At 45.8% G+C, this 15,364-nt stretch overlaps 1 protein-coding gene and 1 long non-coding RNA gene across 7 annotated transcripts in view; one reads left to right on the top strand and one right to left on the bottom strand.

Annotated features, from left to right (window-relative positions):
* JAG2 (jagged canonical Notch ligand 2) overlaps nucleotides 1-1,379 on the bottom strand; it is a 288,684-nt gene extending 287,305 nt beyond the window's left edge. The window contains exons 1-2 of one of the 4 annotated variants that reach the window (XM_033952670.1): nucleotides 1,024-1,379; nucleotides 54-374 (exon numbers count right to left, since the gene is read on the bottom strand). In XM_033952670.1, the coding sequence (XP_033808561.1) occupies nucleotides 54-374; nucleotides 1,024-1,095 (393 nt within the window). In that variant the 5' untranslated portion in view covers nucleotides 1,096-1,379. Of the gene's footprint in view, nucleotides 1-53; nucleotides 375-1,023 lie in introns of those variants that run through there. The other 3 variants (XM_033952665.1, XM_033952666.1, XM_033952668.1) reach the window with 3 other exon arrangements.
* Nucleotides 1,380-1,454: 75 nt separating this feature from the next.
* LOC117363991 overlaps nucleotides 1,455-15,364 on the top strand; it is a 39,532-nt gene continuing 25,622 nt past the window's right edge. For all 3 annotated transcript variants that reach the window (XR_004540165.1, XR_004540167.1, XR_004540166.1), the window contains exon 1: nucleotides 1,455-1,674. This is a non-coding gene — a long non-coding RNA (uncharacterized LOC117363991). The remainder of the gene's footprint in view (nucleotides 1,675-15,364) is intronic.

Genomic DNA, 15,364 nt, shown 5'->3' with positions numbered 1-15,364 from the left:
ACTACTCTGAGCAAGGAAGCTAAATTTATGAAAGATGCAATCAATCAACTTACCGGCCATGCAAACTGGAATTGTATAGCAATCCTGCCAAGCTCGTTGATATTTTTACCCTGATAAGAATTTTTGTTCAAATAAAATGTATTTCCACCGAGAACAGGGGTAGATCCCGATCCGTAGGTACAGGAGCCAGTCGGAGTGATCTTGGCCTGGTACTCCTTTAAACAGACTTTAACATAAGTATCACACTCATCCCGTATACAATCCAGGTTCTGGGAGTTCTTAATGTCATCACAACATTCCCCACTGAATAATTCTCCGTTTACGTTCTTCACAGAAGTAAGCTGTAGCTCAAAATAACCAGAGGACTGGGAGACCTAAAAATAAAAAAATCAAAAAGAAGATCACTGCAGAGTCACGGGAAAACGCATAAGGGTTTGAAACTAACAAGCTTTCACAAATTACGGCCCGTGCACCAGATTTTTTTTTTTTTAAATATTGAAAAAGGGTCTAATCAGCAACTGGTTATCAAAAGGAGAAAGATGGGATTAGAGAATAATTAAAATATAATGAAAAAAAGAGTGAAACCTGTTTGGATTTTTTTCCTTTGACAAAATGCACAGACATTAGCATGTTTATAAAGATTATGAGGACTCAAAAGCTGACTTATCAGATTTCATTTGTTTTAGGTAAACATCAAGACATTTAAGTATAATTCTAAAATTGATTATATTTAAGTGGTTGATTTTCGTTTCCAAGAAAAATCAAAGACATAATTTTACTTTAAAGGTTGCGTTTTGCAAGTAATAAAAAAAAGGGGGTCAATAAAGCTTTGCAGCAGTTTCTATTAGAGCAAAGATCGTCAAAATCTGGTTTGTTTGCGACAAAATAAGCAATAAACGTGCATGCTCCAAAATAAGTCTGGGCGAGCATAAAAGTGAAATTTCGAGGGGGGGGGAGGGAACGGCGCCTGCCGGGCTCCGGCCCATCGAGCAAATGCGCTCCACTTTGCAGTTTCCATCTTACCTGAACCCAGAAAGTTAACAGCACCAAGCCAACTGCTGTAAACGGACCCCAGCTCTTTATAAAATCCAGCATGCCTCCGATCGTTTTTTTTTTTAACGGCGGTTTAACAAACAAAAAGGGAGGAAAACAAGAGCCATTGACCGATGGTGCGTTTCGTTGCTGCTGCCTTCACTAGCATGCAAGACCGACTAAGCTGCTAATGCTTCTCCAGAAGCGCCTGTAAGTGCATGGGCTGTCAGTGGCCAGAGTGCTCCCCCTAAGCAGGACGCTTCGCGTGCAGCTCCTGCCTCCTCCGTTTACTGTCTGTTAGCTCGCCCAGTGCAAACGCTCAACAAGTAGGTGAAAGAGTGACAGCTTCATTAGCCATTGGTAAGCGAAGGCGGCCCAATTAATATTAAAGAAGGGGCGGAGTCGGGTGCTGGGGCAGGTGGGTGTGGTGACGGGATACTGCTCTCTTGTTCTTAGCTGAAGGCGAGGGATTTGGAGACGGAGAGAGCAGACGGCGAAACTGCTGTAATTACTGCCTGGGATAAAACATTGACGCCGTAGTATTTTGTTGTGTTCTCCACCTAATCCGTGCTCTTTACCTCTTTCCAAAAGTGACAATAGGGCAAAAATGAAGCAAGGAACCCGAGAAGGTGGAAAGAGCGTGTGAGTCGTAGAGTTTTAGACGAATGTATATTTCTTACCCCAAATATTGAACTTTTTGCGGTAGGTGAAAACGTGCCACTCTGGCACCATTATCAAAATAAGTTAACGTAAGACGAGTGAGAGACTCGTAACGTATCATTGAGAGAACAAAAAACACCGAGATTAGTCCTAGTTGCACGAGACAGGTATCTGGCAATGTTCTTCAACACCAGACGTGAGAAGGATTGGAATCTTGTCCTTGTGGTGGTGCATCTGTCCGTCTCCAGTAGCAATGCTTAGCATTTCCAGGGCATTTGAGCTCCCCCTTCCGCTAGGAAATAGGGCCTTGGGAGCGAAGCGGGATCACGTTTCTTCTCTTGCAGTTCAAACCTGACTGTTCCAAAACAAAATACATGTACACTGTCTTACATATTTTTTGTGTAGATTAGAAAGGCAAATTTAGAGATTTTAGTCCTACATTGAACAATTTGATGTCTTTTGTTTGTGTGGTGAGCTCATTTAGATGAAAAACGCAGAAACATCAGGGTACTACGGTAGATTGAAAACCTCCAGGTACATCCTGGTATTTACAGTTCTGACGTTCAAATCAACCCTACACTTTTATGTTTCAGCTTACTTTCCTTTGTACACTGGTATCTGTTCTTAAAAAAATAGGATAGAACCAAAAATGTGTTTGTTATGATGACATTTATAATAGCCTATTTTAAGAACCATAGGAAATACTGTGTAAAAATATTTAGAAGGCCTGACTTCCATTCATTATAAGATGGTTTCTTATAAAAAAGGATTGATGTAATTCAGAAGAATTTTCTTCCTAGAGACACTGTCACTGTGGTTTTGGTATTTGTTGCTTACAACAGCAAACCAATCAAAATACTGAAAAAAGTCCACTGTTGAATTCTCTAACACTAATAAATAATAAATAGTAGTAGTAGTAGTAATAGAAATATTCAGATTACATTTAAGCTTCAGATGATTCTGTAGTCGTATGATTAAATTGTCAAGGATGGTGAATACTGATCATTCATTTTGAGTTAAGGGAATCTTCTATTTGCAGGCAATATACAGCTTTTTATTTAACATACAATGACAGCTTGTCAGGTACATTATATCACAGTTCTTCAACCGCCGGTCTGCAGAAAATTCCTGCCGGTCCGCGCATGACCGGCGAGATCAACATCTTCAATTTCTTGCTGGTCTGCGCAGGACCTGCAAGATCGAGGAGCTGTAGTTGCGCAGGGCCGGAGAGATAATGGGGAGCCTCAGACTGTGCTTCCTTCCCTCCCAGCGGCTCTCCTTACAAGCGCAGCGATTCAGGAAGGAAGCCTTGGAGGTTTTGCTGAGTCGGGTCGCCTCTGATGATGCAACTTCCGCTTTCCTCAGAGGCGGTGCGACCCAACAAAGGACCCGAGGCTGCCTTACTGAATCGCAGCGCTGGTAAGTAAGGAGAGTTGCTGGGAGGGGAGAAAGCTGCTGGGCATGGTGAAAAAAAAAAAAAAAGGAACAGCTGCTACTGGACCTGGAGAGGGAGAAGGAGAGATGCTGCTGGGAGGGGAGGAGGGAAAGGAGTCTGGGAAGCTGCTGGGCATGGTGAAAAAGGGACAGCTGGTACTGGACCTGGAGAGGGAGAAGGAGAGATGCTGCTGGGTGGGGAGGAGGGAAAGGAGTCTGGGAAGTTGCTGGGCAAGGGGAAAAAGGGACAGCTGCTACTGCACCTGGAGAGGGAGAAGGAGAGATGCTGCTGGGAGGGGAGGAGGGAAAGAAGTCTGTGAAGCTGCTGGGCAAGGGGAAAAAAGGGACAGCTGCTACTGGACCTGGAGGGAGGGAGAAGGAGAGATGCTGCTCGGAGGGGAGGAGGGAAAGGAAAGGGAAGAGAGTTACTACTGGACAGGGGGAGGAGGGAAGGGAGAAGAAAAAAGGAAGGAAACAGCTTGCAGGGAGATTAGAGGAGGGGAAGGGGAGAGACAGGAATGAGATGGGAAGGGGGGTCAGCAGAGAAATTGAGAGGGATAAAGATGCTAGATCTGGTGTAGGAGAGATAAAAATGAAGAGAGCAGTGAAGCTGGAATGAATCGTGTAAAAAGGAGAGAGGGGCATAGGCTGGATGGAAAGGGGAGGGGGGCATAGAAAGAAGACAAATACCATATGGAAGGGGGAGAGGTCAGACAGTAGATGGAAGGGGCAGATGCTGGATTGAAGAGACAGAGGGCAGACGCTGGAAGGAAGTGAATGAAAAGAAGATGAAAGCAGAAACCAGAGACAACAAAAAGTAGAAACAAATAATTTTATTTCTATTTTGTGATTAGAATATATCAGATTTGAAATATATATCCTGCTAGAGCTGGTGTTAGACATAACTGGGGACTGCAAAGTCCAGGGAGTGGCTTAGGGCTCTCTCTGACCAGGGGGGCAGTTGCCCTAGTTGCACTCCCCTAACCCTATTCCTGCTATGTGTGACTGCGGTATTCTGTTAGCATGATATTTCTGTGTAGCATTCTGTAATAATTTGGCTTATTCAGTTTTCTTGATAGTAGAAGGGATATATGTGAAGGGGAGGGGAGACAGGGGTTTTGTTGATCCTTGCTCTGTATTATTTGTATTTATAAAATGACAATTGTACAGAATATTGTTTCTTTTTATACTTTAATAAAATACATTCAGTATAAAATCATAACTGAGGCTTGTGCGGATGGGATCAGATAATTTGCGAGGACCGAGCTCACGGAGACGGGACGGAAACGGGGTTTTTTAATTTTAGTCCTAGTAGTTTGCCGGTCCACAAAATAATTTTTTTTTCCCTGCCGGTCCATAGGTGTAAAAGGTTGAAGAACACTGTATTATATAACATGAGATCGCTTATAACGTGTTCAAGAGTTGGGCTCTTTCCCTTTTTTTCTGCTAATACATATTAGACTGTAGACAAAACAACACAGATTCCCCTATAATGCAGTCAAATATCTTAGACCCCCAATGCCTGTGTTACATGGGGTATTATATTCTAAATCAATATTTGGATGAAATTTTAAAATGGATGATAAACAAACTGAAACTTAACACAAGCAAGACTGGATAGTTAAATCTGTGACCCACCACTCCTCCTGACCCTTCATTGACCCTTTCATTGGATGCCATTCCTCTGGTTCAGCACTTAAGTCTGTTGTCTAGAAGCCATTTTGGATTCTATCTTGACAATAGTAACATAGTAGATGACGGCAGATAAAGACCCGAATGGTCCATCCAGTCTGCCCAACCTGATTCAATTTAAATTTTTTTTTTTTTTTCTTCTTAGCTATTTCTGGGCAAGAATCCAAAGCTCATATCTCTGCTGTTTGTAAGATTTCCTTCTTTTCAGCTGTGGTAGATTCACCAAGTTCACTTTATACTTTTGTCTTGATAGTTTTTCTGTAGCCACAGTTATCCATTCCCTGGTTGCTACTGCAGTTCTGTCTGCGTTGGTTTACTGCACAAAAATCTTTAGCTGGTCCAAAATGTTGCTTCATATTTGCTTTCTGTTGCAAAATTCTATAAAAGTATACAAGCATTCCTAATTCTATACTGTATTTACACTGGCTCCCAGTCAGCTGCTGTGTACAGCACATTAAATATTTCAGCAAAGTTTTTTAAGGCTTTAAAAAGATTCTGGTCTGACAAACTTGGGACTATATTGTACACTACTGCCCATTCACTACATTTGACTGATAATGCCTTTTATTAACTTTACTATGATTGTCTGAGGCAAGATTAACCTGAACATGGGAAAGTACCTCCATGTATTGTCTCCCATCTTTGGAACAATATACAAAAGAGGAATGTCTATTCCATAATTATTCATTCAGATAAGGGAGTATAAACAAATTAATACCTCTGTGTCCTTAATTATCAAAATATTACCATAAACCACAGAGAACATATATAATAATATATATTAAAGAACTTAAAAAAAAAGTTCTTTAATATATGTTATTATATACGTTCTCTGATTTATGGTAATATTTTGATATTCCATAATTTTGTCTTTTAGAAAATTCATTAAAATGTGACTGTTTAAACAAGTCTTTTATTTTCTGGGGGATTTTTTGAGACATTAATTGCATGTACAGTACTTCGGTTTCTTTGAAACTATTGTGCTGTATAAATCTGATTTGCTTTCATTAATTAATTTGTTTTATTTGTATGTTTAGATACATTTTAATAAATGCTAGCACATAGAATATGGTGAGAGTCTGTCTGTCTATAAATCAAACCAGACAAAGCCTAGAACATAATTCTTCCATTTATAACATCACAGAGTCTCATCATTTCTACAAATCACTTAGGCCCTCTTTTATCAAGCCACGTTAGGGTTTTTTTTAAAATCGTCGGACGGTGCGGTAAAAGCTCTGACGCTCATAGGAATTCTTTGAGCATCAGAGTTTTTACTACAGTGGCCGGCTGGTATCTTATTACTGAGAAAAATTGTTTTACATATATACCTCAATAATAAAAAATATTTACTTGTCAATGTGAAAGTGAGCTGATTCCAGCTGATGATGTAGAAATATATCAAATATCGTCACCCCCCCCCCCCCCCCTGCAGGCCAGAAGTGATTTCAGAGGGAGCAAGACCAGTGTGAGCAGTAGGCTAGAGTAGTTGCTCACGCTGGCAAAGATTTTAAGGAGGTACAAGAGGGGGAAGGGAGGGTATGAGCGTGGCATGGGGAATGGGGGCAGAGAGGTGCCAGTGCCCCAACCAAGATGGCGCCTGGGGTGATCTGACCCCCTTACTATGCCACTGGGAGAGGACTCTACATTTCATTTATGAAGCACCAGTCAGTGGGGTACCTGGCTTTCTAGCTACCCAGGGCAGAGCAACCCCTCCTCAGAGTGGAGCACCCCCCTTCTCCAGTTACTTGAGGGGTACGTAGAGCGTTCACAGGGCTATGATCCATATGTGCAGGGTCTCTGGCTCTGCTGGTCTCCTGCCCTAGAACAGGAGATTGGCATTAGAGAGGATGGGAACTACAGAGCTGATGGCCACGCACATGTGGTTCGCGGCCCTGCAACTGCTCCATGCACTGTCCCCCCCCGACCCCCCCCCCAATTCCCTGCACAGGGGAGGATTGCCCCCACTACCCTGCCCTTGATACACTAAGAGATATTAGCCCCTTTAATGTGGTGCCTTGGATCATGGCCAGGCTACCTCTTGGCAGTCATAGCAGTAGAGAAAGAATAACACCCGTTCAAAATTGTCATTAATTTTCCACAAGCAACAGAGCTTGTGAAGTTCAGTGCAAGCTGTATTAGTCAATCTTTATAGCAATAAGGAACTTGCATGCATTTGTATGCTGCATCAGCGCGTGGAGGCAGCGAGGGCAGGCAGCGGCTGAGGAAGCAGGAGAGCCAGAGGGAGAGGAAAGGAGGCGTTTTTCAGGTCAGAGGAGGAAGCAGTGGCTAGCGACAGCGCGGAGCGGGTGGCGAGAGGTAGCTCCGTCCACCCGCGCCGCGTCACAGCAGCGTCGGTGCCCGGACTCCCCCCCTTAAAAGGAGGGGCCAGCGGCGCTAAGGCTTCTCAGCGCGTGGAGGCAGCGAGGGCAGGCAGTGGCTGAGGAAGCAGGAGAGCCAGAGGGAGAGGAAAGGAGGCGTTTTTCAGGTCAGAGGAGGAAGCAGGGGCTAGCGACAGCACGGAGCGGGTGGCGAGAGGTAGCTCCGCCCACCCACGCCGCGTCACAGCAGTGTCGGTGCCCGGACTCCCCCCCCTTAAAAGGAGGGGCCAGCGGCGCTAAGGCTTCTCAGCGCGTGGAGGCAGCGAGGACAGGCAGCGGCTGAGGAAGCAGGAAAGCCAGAGGGAGAGGAAAGGAGGCGTTTTTCAGGTCAGAGGAGGAAGCAGAGGCTAGCGACAGCGCAGAGCGGGTGGCGAGAGGTAGTTCCGCCCACCCGCGCCGCGTCACAGCAGCGTCGGTGCCCGGACTCCCCCCTTAAAAGGAGGGGAGCCAACGGCGCACAGCCGTTCGGCGCGCGGCGAAGGCGAGCGGCAAAGGCGCTCGCCTTAGCGAGAGCGCCTTTGCGAAGGAGCCTTGAGAAGGAGCCCAGCAGCAGCATCTAATACCCAAACAGCTAAGGTACTCTCTCTGTACTCATCTCTCTCTTCTTTCTCTTTTTCTTCAGGTAGCTGCGCGCCGGGCACCACTCATACACACCGTGGGACATAGGAACGAGAAAGGAGCAATGGAGGCTGTGGGAACCCAGCAGAGCTACCCAGTATACTGCATCGGGTGCAATATGTATGACTACCTCCCCTCCGGGAGGCAGGCATACATATGCGGTCGATGCCAGGAACTGGATAGCCTGAAACAGGAGGTCGGGAGACTGCAGGTTAGAGTCCAGGAGCTGGAGGGACTCTGCACCATGGAGGAGCAATGCTGGGAAACTAAAGACACCACCAGAGAGAGCCACATCGCGGAACAAGTTAGGGAGCTCGAGAAGTTCATTGAGGAGGCCTGCAGGATGGTGGAGGCACAAGAACACCAACACACCAGGAGAGAACCGACAGTTGGACGACAGGAACCACCAGACACCATGGGAATAGGACCTTGCGGAGGACCTGGGCAGACAGAGGAGGAGGAGACCCAACAGAGCCAGGAGAAAGGACTAGCGGACTGCGCAGATGACACAGACCTGAGACCTTGCGGAGGACCTGGGCAGACAGAGGAGGACCAACAGAGCCAGGAGAAAGGACTAGCGGACTGCGCAGATGACACAGACCTGAGACCTTGCGGAGGACCTGGGCAGACAGAGGAGGAGGAGACCCAACAGAGCCAGGAGAAAGGACTAGCGGACTGCACAGATGACACAGACCTGAGACCAGGGGCGGAGACATAACAGAACCCAGAGGACGGACAAATGGACTGCACATATGACATAGATCTGAGACCAGAGAGACAGTTGAAGAAGGGGAGATCGGCTATCGTGGTTGGAGACTCAATCCTGAGAGGAGTAGACAGTCACATAGCCGGAGGGAGAGAGGACCGACTGGTAACATGTCTCCCGGGGGCAAGAACAAAAGACATCATCAACAATATCGAGAGGATCCTGGAGGGAGCCGAGACGGAGGAGACAGCAGTAGTGATCCACATCGGAACCAATGACATCAGCAGGAGAAACTTCAACAGGACTACACTAACTGACCAGTTCAGGATCCTGGGGAGGAAACTGAGACTGAGGGCAAGGAAGATAGCCTTCTCAGAGATCCTGCCAGTACCGAGAGCGGACACAAGGAGACAGAGCGAACTACAAGCAATTAACGTTTGGCTGAGGAGATTGGTGCGATGAGGAGGGTTTCCACTTTGTTAGGAACTGGACTACTTTCTTGGGGAAGAACAAGCTCTACAGAAGAGATGGACTGCACCTTAGCACAGCTGGGACGAGGATGCTGGCACGCAACGGCCAGAACGTCATAGACTTGGCTTTAAACTGAGGAGAAGGGGAAAGCCGATAGTCGATTTGACCTCTGTACTTGACAAGGTTACTGATCTGGGACATTGTAAAGGAGGGTTCGGGACTGAGTATGTATTTTTTGAAAAAGGACCTAAGGACGCATTGCAGGGACTGAGGGCACAAATGGAACTGGTAAGCGGCACTAACACAGAACAACAGGAGCCAGAGGGGCAAAGACTTTGTGAAAAAGAGCCCAGGACTGAGTGGGAATTACGAGAACAAGAGGTGCAGGGGAAACAGGCTGAGGACGCACAGACACACAGCAGCAGGAGGAGGATGAAGCTCGGGGGCTAGCAAACCATGAGGAGGACTGCAGGGGTACCAAAACAAGAGGAAAACAAAAAGATAGGGCAAAAAACTGGGTCTTAAACTGCCTATACACAAATGCTAGGAGCTTGAGGGCCAAAATGGGAGAACTAGAAATCACTGCCAGCAAAAAGGACCTAGACATAATTGGAGACACAGAAACGTGGTGGACTGAGGACAATCAATGGGATGTGGCCATACCAGGGTACAAACTATACAAATGAGACAGGACACATAAAAAGGGTGGAGGAATAGCGCTGTACATAAAAGACTCCATACCTCAACCAGGATGGAAACAACAGTACGGGCGGATGGCTTGGAATCACTATGGGTTAAGTTACAGGGAGGAACTGGGGCAGACATTAAATTGGGACTATACTACCGCCCACCAGGACAACATGAAGAAATCGACCAGGACCTGGAAGCTGAACTGAGGCAGGTATGCGGAAGCGGAAATGTGGTGGTGATGGGGGACTTCAACTATCCTGGGATAGACTGGAGTATTGGGCACTCAAACTGCGCAAGGGAGAACAAATTCCTAGAGGTCACGAGGGACTGTTTCATGGAGCAACTGGTCACGGAACCAACACGGGGTGATGCCACTCTTGACCTAATCTTCAACGGACTAGGGGGGCCAGCAAAGGAGGTAGCAGTATTAGCGCCGCTAGGTAACAGTGATCACAACAAGATCCAGTGCAGGCTAGAAATTGGATCATCAAAGGGGAAAAGAACCACAACGACGGCACTCAACTTCAAAAAAGGAAATTATGATGCCATGAGGAAATTGGTGGGAAAGAAACTCAAAGGCAACATAGGGAAGATGGAATCCGTAGAAAAAGCCTGGACCTTACTCAAGGGAACTGTGCATGAAGCACAAAACCGGTGCATCCCCAAGTTCAGGAAAGGGTGCAAAAAAAATAGAACAAAAAACCCAGTGTGGATAACAAATGCAGTGAAGAAGGCGATAAACGACAAGAAAGCATCGTTCAGAAAATGGAAAAAAGACCAAACGGAGGAGAACCAAAAAGTGCACAAAGAACACCAGAAGGAATGTCACCGAGTGGTTAGAAAAGCAAAAAGAGAATACGAAGAGAGACTGGCAGAGGAAGCAACAAACTTCAAGTCGTTCTTCAGATACGTCAAGGGGAAGCAACCGGCAAGAGAAGAAGTGGGACCATTGGATGATGGAGACAGAAAGGGAGTAGTAAAAGAAGAGAAATAAATAGCTGACAGTTTAAATGAGTTCTTCACGTCAGTCTTCATGATGGAGAATACAACCAACATTCCGGAACCCGAGGAGATCGCAATAGGAGACCAAGATGATAAGCTGGTCAATTTAAAGGTAAGCCAAGAAGATGTACTCAGGCAGATAGACAGACTAAAGAGCGACAAATCGCCAGGTCCGGACGGCATTCACCCAAGGGTACTCAAGGAACTAAAAAACGAAATAGCGGAACCACTTCGACAGATATACAACCTATCCTTAAAAACCGGAGAGATCCCAGAGGATTGGAAAATAGCAAATGTTACACCCATCTTCAAGAAGGGCTCAAGGGGCGACCCAGGAAACTACAGGCCGGTGAGCCTGACCTCGGTCCCGGGAAAGATGATGGAGGCACTGATTAAAGACAGCATGTGTGAACACACCGAAAAAAATGGGCAGCTAAAACCGAGTCAACATGGCTTCTGCAAGGGCAGGTCATGCCTCACAAACTTATTGTACTTCTTTGAGGGGGTGAACAGCCAGGTGGATAAAGGGGAATCTATAGACATCATTTACCTTGACTTCCAAAAAGCCTTCGACAAGGTACCACACGAGAGACTGCTTAAGAAGATATGGAACCATGGGGTGCAAGGGGAGGTCCACCGATGGATTAAAAACTGGCTGGCAAACAGGAAGCAGAGGGTTGGCATAAAGGGCCATTACTCAGACTGGAAAGGGGTCACGAGCGGAGTTCCGCAGGGGTTGGTGCTAGGACCGCTCCTGTTCAATATCTACATAAACGACCTAGAGGTGGGAACCAAGTGTGAGGTCATTAAATTTGCAGATGACACCAAACTATACAGCAGGGCTCAAACCAGGGAAGACTGTGAAGATCTCCAAAAGGATCTAACTCAGCTGGAAAAGTGAGCCGAAAAATGGCAAATGAGCTTCAACATAGGGAAATGCAAGGTCATGCACGTGGGGAAAAAGAACCCGATGTTCACATACAAAATGGGGGGAACACCACTAGGGGTCAGCAACCTGGAGAGAGACCTGGGAGTGACGGTAGACGCAACACTGAAGGCATCGGCGCAGTGCGCCACAGCCTCAAAGAAAGCAAACAGAATGTTGGGTATCATTAAGAAGGGTATTACGACCAGGACGAAGGAAGTCATCATGCCGCTATATCGTGCAATGGTGCGGCCGCATCTGGAGTACTGTGTCCAGTACTGGTTGCCGTACCTCAAGAAGGACATGGCAGTACTTGAGGGAGTACAGAGAAGAGCAACTAAACTGATAAAGGGAATGGAAAATCTCCCATATACCGACAGATTGAAGCAGTTGGGACTTTTCTCCCTGGAAAAGCGGAGACTTAGAGGAGACATGATAGAAACCTTCAAGATCCTGAAGGGCATAGAAAAAGTAGACAGGGACAGATTTTTCAAATTGTGGGGCACCACAAGTACAAGGGGGCACTCGGAGAAATTGAAAGGGGACAGGTTTAGAACAAACGCTAGGAAGTTCTTTTTCACTCAGAGGGTGGTGGATACATGGAACGCGCTTCCAGAGGCTGTTGTAGACAAGAAAACATTAAATGGTTTCAAAGAAGGTTTGGATAGATTCCTAGAAGAAAAAGGGATTGAAGGGTATAGATAGGTATAGACCACTACTCAGGCAATGGGCCTGATGGGCCGCCACGGGAGCGGACCGCTGGGCAGGATGGACCTATGGTCTGCCTCAGCGGAGGCAACTTCTTATGTTCTTATGTTCATCTAATAGCAAAACAACAAAGAGGCAAGCGTGATGTCTGATAAAACTAATCCAAGCTTTATTCAAGCCAAGTACCCCCCTAAGTCTAACAAATATCAACTGAATACCCCCACCCAAGCTCCACCCCAGACCCCACCCCTATAATAATAGTTCTAATTGTAATGCAATTTCTTCCATCCATTTTTCATATACACACAATATAATCTTAATACATAATTGTAACCACAAAATTAAAAAGCACAAAGCATACTGTATGCAGAGAAAATGTTAATTATCATTTATATTCAGGGTTTTTTCAAAGAGGTCAAGGCAGATGACTTTAAAATATGCAATGTCACCTCAGTAACAACTATAGAAAAATAGACAAATATAGTGCAAAATGTAGACATCAGATATAAATTCGATCACTAAATTAAAATAAAATCATTTTTCCTACATTTGTTTGGTGATTTCATGAGTCTCTGGTTGCACTTCCTTCTGACTGTGCATCCAATATTTATTTATTTCTGTCTCCTGCACATTTCCTCTCCTCTGGACCTCATTCCATTCACCAAATCAACACCCCTCTCTGTTCCTCCATGAAGAAATGTTGGACTCATGGAGAGACAGAGAGAGATGTTGGTTGGGTGAAGGGAATGAGGTCCGGAGGAAAGGAAGCATGCAGAAGGCAGAAAGAAAGAAATATTGGATGTACAGTCATAAGGAAGTGCAACCAGAGACTCATCTCTCTCTCCAAGAGAGAGACCAAGACTCTCTCCTCCACCCCCATTTGCAACATAGCTCCCTCTCTCTCTCTCCCTCTCTCTCTCTCTGTCCTCTCATTTCCTCCCTTGCTGCAAAGGGAGTGGGAAAAGAGAGAGAGCAATCCAGGGTGCATCTCTCCCACTCTCTCAACTGCCACATCCAACATTTCTCCCTCTCATCCCCCGGATCATGTGCAGCATTTTTCACCACTGCCAACGAGCAGTGGTTGGATCTACAGCCTCAGCACCCTGGGGTTGTGGGTTCAAACCCCGTGCTGCTCCTTGTGACCCTGGGCAAGTCACTCAGTCCTCCATAGCCCCAGGTACGTTAGATAGATTGTGAGCCCACCGGAACAGATAGGGAAAATGCTTGAGTACCTGATTGTAAAAAAACCGCTTAGATAACCTTGATAGGCGGTATATAAAATCCTAATAAACTTGAAAACTTCTATCATCCCTCTGCAACACAATACTACATCTCTCTCCCTCCATCACTATGTCCAACATTCTTCCCCCTTGCATCCCCTTCAATCTGTCCCTCTGTTCCCTCTCCACCACCATATCTAACATTTCTCCCTCTCATCCTTCTATTCCCCACGCATCTCTACCTCACTCCTCTCTCTCTATGCCCAATTTTCCTCTTTCTTTCTTTCCCCATAAGCACTATCTCTTTCACCCTCACACACACACACACGCCTAACAATTCTCCATTTCTATTCCCTCCCTCCTATGTCCCAAGTTAGTGCCCCCTTCCTCCCTTCCTTTTGTATCCCATGTTCATGCTCCCTCCCTTCCTTCTGTGTCTCAAGTTCATGCCCCCCTCCTGCCTTCTAGACTTTGTCCCAAAATCATGCCCCTCCCATATCACAAAGCGTTCCTCCTCCCCTCTTTTTCCCTTTGTCTCAGATCATGTCCCTTTTTTCCCTTACTTTCTCGCTCCAGGGCTGTACTTCCTTCAGGGCCGTCCAGCTGGGCTGCTCCTTCTGCCTTCAGCGGCATTTGTTACAGGGACGCACGGGTGTTCACATGCTGCATATGGCTGACTCACAAGCCTTCCCTCTGACATCAGCTCTGACATCAGAGAGAAGATTTCCTGGTCAGCCAAGTGCAGCATGAAAGAGCCGCTAACGTGTCATTGCAATAAGTGCCACTGAAGACAGGAAGGAATAGCCCACCTGGAAGGAAGTAACTCTGAACCCCTGCTGACCCAGAAGGCTTTCTTCTGACATCGGACGGAAGACTTCTGGGTCGGCTTCAGTGGAGGGGGTTGGGCAGGAAGGAGGGCATGGGTTCCCCAGCAGTGGCTTTGGTAGAGGAGAGCAGGCAGGCAGGCAATAAAGAAGGGTATAAGATCCTCAACGGCGATGACCAAAGGAGGAAGGGGGGCGGAAGACCCGCACAGTGTCGCATACCCCCAGCAAGCGGCTCACGCACTCCTAAGGGTGCACATACCACATGTTGAGAAACACTGTTATAGAATATGACAGTCCTATAGTCCCAACAAGAATCTTGGTTTCGGCAGTAAAAATTGCCTTCCTTAGGGGACAAAACAACTAAAAATAAACATAAAAATATATAACCATAGCCGAATGAAGATGTATAAACAAGCATAACATAATATAAATATATATATATAAATAGAAAATAAAAAAGGTAATAGAATAACTAACCCCCTCCTTTACAAAGCCACGCTAATGTTTTTAGTGCCAGCCATTGCGGTAACAGCTCGGACGCGCATAGGATTTCTATGAGCGTCTGAGCTGTTATCGTGGTAGCTGGCACTAAAACGCTAACGCAGTTTTGTAAAGGAAGGGGTAAATGAATAAATTTGTATGAAACATAGAAACAATAGGAATGGACTAAAAACATACCTGATGATGAAATACAAAAAGTGATAATATAAAACCTAAAACCAATAAAACCTAAAAATCAGTAGCCAAAGTTAGGGTAAAAATAAATACGACAGGCTATTAAGTAAACATGATAATATAATAAAATAGAGGAAAAATGTATTACCCCCCCCCCCCTTTTAATGAGATAAATGGGACAAAGCACACATTTTCAGTTTCCACTGAAAACGCACAATCATTTTCAGCTAAAAATTAAAATAACCTTTTGGCCAAAACTGAAAACCTTGCAGAAAAAGGATGCCCTTTTTTACCCAGTGAAATTTTGTCCAGCCAGCACAGACAAG

This window comes from Geotrypetes seraphini, chromosome 7, assembly GCF_902459505.1.
Source record: "Geotrypetes seraphini chromosome 7, aGeoSer1.1, whole genome shotgun sequence".
In the NCBI taxonomy this organism is placed as follows: domain Eukaryota; kingdom Metazoa; phylum Chordata; class Amphibia; order Gymnophiona; family Dermophiidae; genus Geotrypetes; species Geotrypetes seraphini.
Note: the sequence above shows the minus strand (reverse complement) of the source record. Positions and strands in the feature narration are given on the sequence as shown.